Below are 9,325 nucleotides of genomic sequence, written 5' to 3'. Positions count from 1 at the left end.
TCACTGCGTCCTTCTCAAACAGCTTTCGCTTTCCTACTGGACTGGATTTTAAAACTGCTGATATTTGGTATTATGGGGCAGTTATGGCCACAGAGGCCACGCCTCCCCATCAGTGAATAATTTATTATTAATTCTGTTGTGCATGCATGTTAAAACAGTTTGAGTTCAGAGAGGCCCCATGTTCTAGTGTTGATGTGAGCGAACACTAGACTTTATATCATCTTGATGTAAGCTGTAGATGGATCTGAAAGAGTCGGAGTCTTTGAGTCTGAAAGCAGGTTTAAAAACACCGTGTTGCTTTAATGTTATTTACATCAATGAGTTAGTGTCACACACATCGCCACCATCTTCAACACCGACATGACACTGAATGACAATTTACTTAACGAATGAAACGGTCAACAGTCGGTTTCTTCAGAGTTCTAGGCGTGTTCGGACGCCCCTGTGCTTTCACCGGATGGTGTAACGGCGTCTTTCTTGGTTATAACGAGTGTTTTTTTTTTTCTTTTCGAAAGTGCTTCACGCAGACAGTCGCCGCCGTCTGTCCGACCGAAATCCCATCACCTGTAAATGCTGATTACTGAGCAATCATTCGTCGCACTTCTAGCCAACGCTGGTCCATGTAGCATGTTAAGGGTAATAGATTACAGTAGCTGTCCAGGGTCGAAAGCTCTTCGTTGTACCGCCGGGGTTGCAGATCAGCGCAGGTCTAGCATGGTGACGGCGCCCTCTGTGATCACAACATGGCTGCCGTTCTTTAAAACAGGAAGCAGGAGGTACAAATGGGATCACATATGCTAGGAAGTAGCTAAATTGGTCAAGAGGTTAAGAGAACACCGACCAAAAACTGACAAGCTAACAATTTAGCAAGCTAGCAGATAGCCTCCAGTCTTTTATAAAGACGCTGCGATGGTGGAAACCTGACAAAACTATTCAGAATGTCGACATTTCCCTCAGATGTGTTGGTAAATTCCTAAGAAAAAAACTCCCTATGACTAAAATGACATTACTTAACCAAACAACCTTCTCTACTGAGATACATCACCTTTGCACAACACACAAAGCAGAAGCTGCCTAATGATTGAGGTTAACACTTTGTAAAAGATTAACGGCTATGTACGAGCTTGTTAAAAGACACAAGGGCAGTGGAAAGTAGACAAAACTACTGGGAACGTCAACATTTACCTCAGATGTGTTGGTAAATTCCTGAGAAAAAAAAAGTCCCCATGACTAAAATTATATTATACTTTCACTTAGTATCAACCGAAATGTAAACCAAACTAACTGCCGTACTGAAAACATCAACATTCCAGAACATTTCATGACGCTAACTAACGATTCACGCAGACAAATTATCACACAGTGACAAAACTATTAGGAACGTCGACATTTACCTCAGATGTGTTGATAAAATGCGAAGAAAAGACTCCATACGATTAAAACTGCAGTTAGCATCGACCGCTAACCAAACTACATGCTCTGTTGAGAGAAGTCGACACTGTGTCATGACTCACAAACCAGATAGCTAATGTCTGAGGTGAACAATTTAGCAAGCTAGAACGCAACGGTTTACGGACAGTCTGCTCGAAACGACACAAAAGTCTCGGGAACGTCGACATTTACCTCAGATGTGTTGATAAAATGCTAAGAAAAGACTCGGAACGACTACTATTACGCTGTAAAATATACTTATACACTGACCGCCAAACAAACGACCAGTTTTATTGATTAACCTCAACATTTAGGAAGCTGTTAACTCTTATAAAAAGACATGGTGACTGCGGAAACAATACAAAACTAATCTGGAACGTCAACGTTTCCCTCAGATGTGTTTGTAAAAAGCTAAGAAAATGTCCCGTGAGACTAAAATAACACTAAAATTGCACATAGCATCGACCGCTAACCAAACTACATGCTCTATTGAGAGATGTCGACACTGTGTCACGACTCACAAACCAGATGCTAGCTAATGACTGAGGCGAACAATTTAGCAAGCTAGAACGCAACGGTTTACGGACAGTGTGCTCGAAACGATACAAAAGTCACGGGAACGTCGACATTTACCTCAGATGTGTTTGTAAAAAGCTAAGAAAAATGTTCCGTGAGACTAAAATGACACTAAAATTAAACTTAGCATCGACCGCTAACCAAACTGCTTGTTCTATTAAGAGCTGTCGACTTTAACACGTAAGGGCTACGTGCTAGCTTGCTAGAGACTGTAGAAATGAGATACAACTACTGGGAATGTCAACATTTACCTCAGAAGTGTTGGGAAATTTATAATACAAGACTTTAAAATGACACTGTACGTACACTTAGCATCAAGCGCTAACCAAACACTTACGATGAAGAGAGGGGGCTCTTTGGGGTGAGGGTGAAAGCCTTTCTGTGTGCAGGTGGAGATCTCTTCCATGCCGTAGTCAGTTAGCCTGAAGTAGCCTGTCCTAAAAACAAAAAAACGAGTGAACGAATAAATAAATAAAATAGGCCCGTACACAATCTTTCCCTTTAACCCAAAAGACATGCTTCTTTAGTACAATTTGTCTTAGTGAGGTGCACCGACTCGTTGAATTTGGGCGAGCAGACGATGGCGATGGCTTCGGGCAACATCAGCTGGTAGGAGCAGTGAGTGTGAAGATCAACGCTGGAGAGGAAGGCCGTCTGAGTCGGGTGAGTCTGAAGGTAAGGATAGGGAGTTAAAAACGTTAGCGTGAATGAGGATAATGCAGTACAGGTGTGCTGTCGGTGTGTTACGGTGTATTCTCACGTGTATCCAGCCGAGCGTGATGAGGTTGTGCTGGTCCTGCACCAGAAACAGCTCCTCCTCGTTCTCCGTGTCGCAGTAATCAGGACCGCCGCTCTGCTTCGGGACGATCACGTGCGTCACCGTGAACGCGTTCCTCATCTGAAGCAGGCAACAGGAACTTTACATGGGTTGCCAGAATGATTGTACACGAGACAGAAGTTTTACAGAAGTGGAAGGTGAGTGCTACCAGTTTTCCGCAGAGGATCCCGCACGTCTCCACGGCGCGCGTCGTGTTGCTTTTGGCCAGCTGCAGAAACCTGGAGCAGAGCTCGGCGGGGACAGTGACCTGACGCAATCCGTCCACCGGCGTACCTGCGGCGGAGCGCAAAACACACACACACACACACACACACACACACACAAGGAAATAAAGAAATATATAAATAAATATTGACTTGTCTTCAAACTGCCAAGAAATAACGCAGCAGTCGAGAGAGGAAAAAAAACAGTAGAACACGTTAAGGTACTAAACTGAAAGCCAAAATACGAAAGAAAAGAAGGAAGGATGGAAAGAAAAAGAAAACTGGACAAACTGTATGGTAGGGTTTGATTAGCAGGAGGAGGCGAGTGTGATCAGATGTGAGGGGTTTGATTAGAAGGAGGTGGCAAGTGTGATCAGATGTGAGGGGTTTGATTAGCAGGAGGAGGCGAGTGTGATCAGATGTGAGGGGTTTGATTAGAAGGAGGCGGCAAGTGTGATCAGATGTGAGGGGTTTGATTAGAAGGAGGAGGCGAGTGGGACCAGATGTGAGGGGTTTGATTAGAAGGAGGCGGCGAGTGCGATCAGATGTGAGGGGTTTGATTAGAAGGAGGAGGCGAGTGCGATCAGATGTGAGGGGTTTGATTAGAAGGAGGAGGCGAGTGCGATCATATGTGAGGGGTTTGATTAGAAGGAGGAGGCGAGTGCGATCAGATGTGAGGGGTTTGATTAGAAGGAGGCGGCGAGTGCGATCAGATGTGAGGGGTTTGATTAGAAGGAGGCGGCGAGTGCGATCAGATGTGAGGGGTTTGATTAGAAGGAGGCGGCGAGTGCGATCAGATGTGAGGGGTTTGATTAGAAGGAGGCGGCGAGTGCGATCAGATGTGAGGGGTTTGATTAGAAGGAGGAGGCGAGTGCGATCAGATGTGAGGGGTTTGATTAGAAGGAGGAGGCGAGTGCGATCAGATGTGAGGGGTTTGATTAGAAGGAGGAGGCGAGTGCGATCAGATGTGAGGGGTTTGATTAGAAGGAGGCGAGTGCGACCAGATGTGAGGGGTTTGATTAGAAGGAGGCAAGTGGGACCAGATGTGAGGGGTTTGATTAGAAGGAGGCGAGTGTGATCAGATGTGAGGGGTTTGATTAGAAGGAGGCAAGTGTGATCAGATGTGAGGGGTCTGATTAGAAGAAGGAGGCGAGTGCGATCAGATGTGAGGGGTTTGATTAGAAGGAGGCGAGTGTGATCAGATGTGAGGGGTTTGATTAGAAGGAGGCGAGTGCGACCAGATGTGAGGGGTTTGATTAGAAGGAGGCGAGTGTGATCAGATGTGAGGGTTTGATAAACTGATAAACGAGTCTCTTACTGGTGCCGGATTTGCTCACAGAGCCTGGTTTGAGCGAGCGGTCAAACATAGGAACAGGAGCTGGAGTGGTCGGTGCCGGTGCTGTGCTGTGATTGGTGGAGGGGTACGCTGGGCTCTGGGGTGGCGTAGGGGATGACGGGTAAGGCGGGGGCGGGCCCTGGACGCCAGGGATGAGCGGGGTGTGGTGGGGAGGGGAGACGGGAGCGCTGAACTCCTGCAGGACGCGCTGCCGCTCGCGCTCCAGCTCCTGGCGCCGGATCATCTCCTCAAACACGCTGAACTGCTGCTGCTCCTCCTGCCTCCTCTGCAGCTCCGCCACACGCCTCTTCTCCGCCTCCAGCTCCTTCTGCCTCGCCAGCTCACGCTGCAGTGCTACCTCCTCCTCCCGCTTACACACACACACACACACACACGACGGGATTATAAAGCAGTTTACACACAGTTCAATTCAACTGCACAACAACAGCACACGTCAATAATAAAGAAGAAACAAAGGAAGAAGGAAAAGAAAGGACAAAAGGAAAGAAGGATGAAAGAAAAAACAGACGGACGAAGGAAAGAAGGAAAAAGAAAGAGATGAAGAAAGAAACAACAGAAAGGATGGAAGAAAGAAAGGACAGATAGTGCCCTTTCTTTAAAAACAAACCAGTATTAATGAGTCTTTCAGTGAGCAGGAAGTAGAGACACCTTTTTAGTGAGATACTCCGCGTACTCCTTCTCATATCTCCTCAGCAGGCATTTCTTCAGTTCCTCGGCCTGAGGAAACGCTATCTCCTTCAGCTTCTGTGTGAGGAAACACACACACACACACACACACACACACACACACACCACGACTCTACATAACATGTCATCAGGTGTAAACTGCTCATACCGTTATCCCTGCAGTAAGATGAGACAGACATGGATCAGAATAAGAAATGACCTTCAGAGTGTCCTTCTTCTCAGGGATGTTGGATAACTTGTACTCGGGATGTTTGGGGAGTTTCTCAATGAAGAGCCTGGACGATTAAATCACAGAGAGAGAGAGAGAGAGAGAGAGAGAGAGAGAGAGAGAGAGAGAGAGTTACTTTTTGGGTTTAACATTTTTTTTGACAAGAGGGGTCCAAGCACAAAAACATAAATAAATAAATAATTACAATTTCATCACATCAGTATCCCTTTATAAGAACAGTTTCAATGATCGAAGGAAGAAAGAAAGGGAGAAAGAAAGAAAGAAAGAATGAATTGCAAAAAAGAACGAAATAATTGCAGGAAAGAAAAAGAAAAAAAGAATTGCAGGAAAGACAGAAAGACAGAAAGACAGAAAGACAGAAAGACAGAAAGAGAATTTCAGGAAAGAAAGAAAGAAAGAAAGAAAGAAAGAAAGGCAGAAAGAAAATTAATTTCAGGAAAGAAAGAAAGAATCTCGGGAAAGAAAGAGATCGTGTCCGGGATGGTGTCGCGGTGTGTTCTTACGTGATGTATTTGTTGTACAGGACGAAGGCATGCTCCAGGTTGGTCTCCTCGGCGTAGATGTGCGCCATGCGGATCATCTCCATCCCCGAGCGAAAGTATCGGCGCACCGGCACGGCCTCGTTCACCTCCACCGCGCTGCCCTTCTTCGTGAGAGCGCGCACTCGCTCGTCCGGGCTTAAACTCACGTCAGCGTGATCCAACATGGCCGACACTCAGCACCTCCACTTCAGCTGCAGGAACACACACACACATACACCATCTGAACATGCTTGTGTCCGCATTACACAAATATTACACATTCACACACATACACACATCCTGATACGATATTCCTGTCACATCACGCACCCCTACGCGTACAGACAGTGGGCATTAATTCAATTTCATTTCAAATTCGCATCCCACAAACACAGAAGAGAGACTAATAAGCACAAGTTCCTTTTCCTGGCTTGTGTTACAGTATTACAGAGAAGTACGTGACACAACACGCTGACGTTAATCGCTCTTACAGCAGAATGAATATATCCTGTTTATTACTAATAAATATCTTATTTACTCTCGTTATTCTGGCCAGATGGAGGAGAAAGAAGGACACACACACACACACACACACATACACACAATGCTGCTTTGAATGAAGAGTTAGGAAAACAAGGAAGACAAATGTCCAAACAAGAGGGAACGTTATCACACCATATTACAGCAGAATGACGTCAGGGGCGGGGCAGCAGTCCAGTGCGGGAACAGGACACTCAATGTGGGCTGATGTTTAACAAAAAAAAACACGTTCCAGGAAGTCAGCAGAAGAAAATGTGAATCACTGTGTGTGTGTGTGTGTGTGTGTGTGTGTGTGTGTCCACACAGCGATAGACAGATTGGAAAAACACCCTCTCACAGATCACACTTTTCCACTCAGTGTCATTCCGTCGCAGGAAAATAATCAACAATGGTGTAGCGGATCACAAAATGTCCTGGTATTCTTATATCCAGTCGATTCACGTTAATCAATTAATACAGAACGTCACGTAGTACTTTTTTTTTTTTTTATCCGTTTAGAGTTGCATTTAATGCCGCGGATCATTAACGCAAGCTCGGTCAAAACTCCTCTAGTCCTGAACAGACGGTGTCTGAAAACTGTTAGAAAAGCAAAGAGCTGACACTGGAGACTCCTTACACATCTCCTTCAGACACACACAAAAAAAAAAAAAAAAAAAAAACACGTGTCATTTGTTAAATAAAACAATCAATCACGTAAAAAAATAAAGAGTGCTTTCATATAAACCTGAGATTTGTAGCTGCTGTTATAGAAAACTAATCCCCACAAACCTTCTGACCAATCAGAATGGAGAATTCAACACTGCGCTGTAAAGTGTTATTTATCATTATAAGATTATTTTATACGTTTAATCAACGCTTAAAAGAAAGAAAGGGAGAATCTGGACAACTAATATACGTTTCTAACTTTATTATGTGAAACTTTTTTATTGTAAATCATTCAAAAAATAAGGAAGCATATCTACTTAAAGTATTATAGCTGTCCGTATCCCAAATACACACTTATAGCTAACGGATGTGCACTACATAGGGTGTAATATAACGGCTGATGCAGCCTATGTAGTGCACTTCAAGCAGCTATTTGGGATGAATCGGTGTAATTCCAGCGTTAGATACACTTTTAAGGCACGTATAATTGAGATCAGTGCTGCCGTGACTTGGCTAGTTTTTCCTGACCAAACTCAAACCATTCACCTCTAACGATACAAACAATTCAAATTCAAATGAAAATGAAAGAATAAAAAGCAGTGAGCTCGTTAGCTTTGTTAGTTAGCTGTCTAACATAACAAGCGCTCGTTTAATGCTAACTAAGCAGCTAGCACGCTTTAAACTAGCCAGCGCTGAAGCTAAGCCGGATAGCCGACTTGCTAAAAAGCCTTACCTTGAAACTCTGCCTTCCTCACACTTTTTGATAACTATATAAAACAACATAAAACGATCACGCAGCCCATGGTAAACCCGCATCTAAACAACTGGCGATGTTCCGCTAGCAAAAACTCATCATTTCCGCATCCTGCTCCGTGTCACCCACCAAGCAAATGTGGCCGCGTAGCAAATACATATCTAGTGCACTATATAGCGTGTATGACAAGCCGTTTAGAATACGCCTGCTGTAGGGACCCTGTGTTGGTAGAAGCTGGACAATTAGGATTCGGCCCCCAGCGTGGAGTGTAAATAAAGGTAGAGCTGAGCGCTGTAGCTTTACGCCGCCATCTTGTGGTTCAAATCAGATTTACTCACTACAAAATAACCTCGAGTTTATCTAGTTTGTTTTTGTTTTTGTTTGTTTGTTGGATATTATTAGTTTAAGCACGACAATCCAGTTTGAACTCTAATCCTTAGTCTGACAGCTAGTAGTAATATTTAAAAAAAATAATAATTCATAGAATAGGAAGGAATCCATTTTGAATGATTTAATGTCAATGCGCAGGATGGTGTGTGTGTGTGTGTGTGTGTGTATTTCCTTTCTCTTGGTTATAAAATGAGATAGGATGAGATAAGACTTTCATGTTAAAATGTATGCATGATTTAATGACACTTCGTGTGCAAAAACGAACGCACTTGCGAAATTCAATGCACTTAGGAGCATTACTCAATCAATCTTTAGTGTATTCTTTAGTTACTGTGTGAGATTTATACTACATAACCACACTGAAAAGAGGATGTAGAGACTACATGACTTTTAAACACGCCGCATACAAAATGTAAACACGGACACGACATTTTTTTGTATTTATTCGAATCTGTTTCACACCACGTGATGTTGTGAACCCTGTGTCCCCGTGTGATTTTATAAGTCCATGAGACACATTTGCAGCAGTCTATCAGTAAGATGTAGAGTTGCAATCAAAACGATTCACCCCCCCCCCAGTGCAAATCAGGTTTATTGTCGAAATTTACAGACTTTCAGCTGTTTGCGACGAACAAATCAAACAAAAGCAGCTGAAATAGTTCGACACACTTTCTTCATTCTTCTTCCTCCAGACGTACCGCTGATCCATCGTGCTGAAAAGTTCCAGTGTTGTTTCATCGCTCCACAGAACAGAATCCCAAAACTCCTGTGGATTATTTATGATTTTGAGCTGATTTTCTTGTGCTTTTGGGTCAGTAGCGGTGAACGTCTTGGAGTTCTGGCATGGAAACCTTCTGCGTTTAGTACGCGCCTTACTGTGCTCACTGGAACCTCAGCGTCTGTTACACCGAGTCTCGCTGCAGGTCTTTTACAGTCACTCGAGGGTTTTTCACAACCTGCCTTCTCACAAATCTGCTCGCAGCCGTCGATATCTTCCTTTTTCTGCCCCGTCCAGGCATTTCATACACTTTCTGCCCCTAGCCAGTTCAGGTATTTGATGTGTTCCAGCTCGTGCACACCTGCTGCGACTAACGAAGCCCCTGCATCAGGTGTGCTTGAGACGACACCTGTTCTGCATATATGTGCTGTCGTGA

General features: G+C 44.2%; 1 protein-coding gene across 2 annotated transcripts; it reads right to left on the bottom strand.

The window, feature by feature from the left end:
- Nucleotides 1-275: 275 nt before the first annotated feature.
- stambpb (STAM binding protein b) lies at nt 276-7,999 on the bottom strand. 2 transcript variants are annotated; one of them, XM_053624111.1, is made up of 11 exons: nt 7,761-7,999; nt 6,518-6,586; nt 5,825-6,054; nt 5,292-5,367; nt 5,054-5,149; nt 4,367-4,754; nt 2,994-3,118; nt 2,768-2,905; nt 2,564-2,676; nt 2,345-2,444; nt 276-755 (listed from the first exon to the last, which is right to left on the bottom strand). In XM_053624111.1, the coding sequence occupies exons 3-11, from the start codon at nt 6,025-6,027 to the stop codon at nt 699-701; spliced, it is 1,296 nt and encodes a 431-aa protein (XP_053480086.1). In that variant the 5' UTR covers nt 6,028-6,054; nt 6,518-6,586; nt 7,761-7,999; the 3' UTR covers nt 276-698. The 2 variants fall into 2 exon arrangements, with proteins under 2 accessions (XP_053480086.1, XP_053480085.1); XM_053624110.1 differs by lacking the exon at nt 6,518-6,586 and having other exon boundaries at nt 7,761-7,996.
- Nucleotides 8,000-9,325: the final 1,326 nt, after the last annotated feature.

This window comes from Ictalurus furcatus, chromosome 5 (genome assembly GCF_023375685.1).
Source record: "Ictalurus furcatus strain D&B chromosome 5, Billie_1.0, whole genome shotgun sequence".
NCBI classification, from domain to species: domain Eukaryota; kingdom Metazoa; phylum Chordata; class Actinopteri; order Siluriformes; family Ictaluridae; genus Ictalurus; species Ictalurus furcatus.
This window is presented reverse-complemented; position numbering and strand designations above follow the sequence as displayed.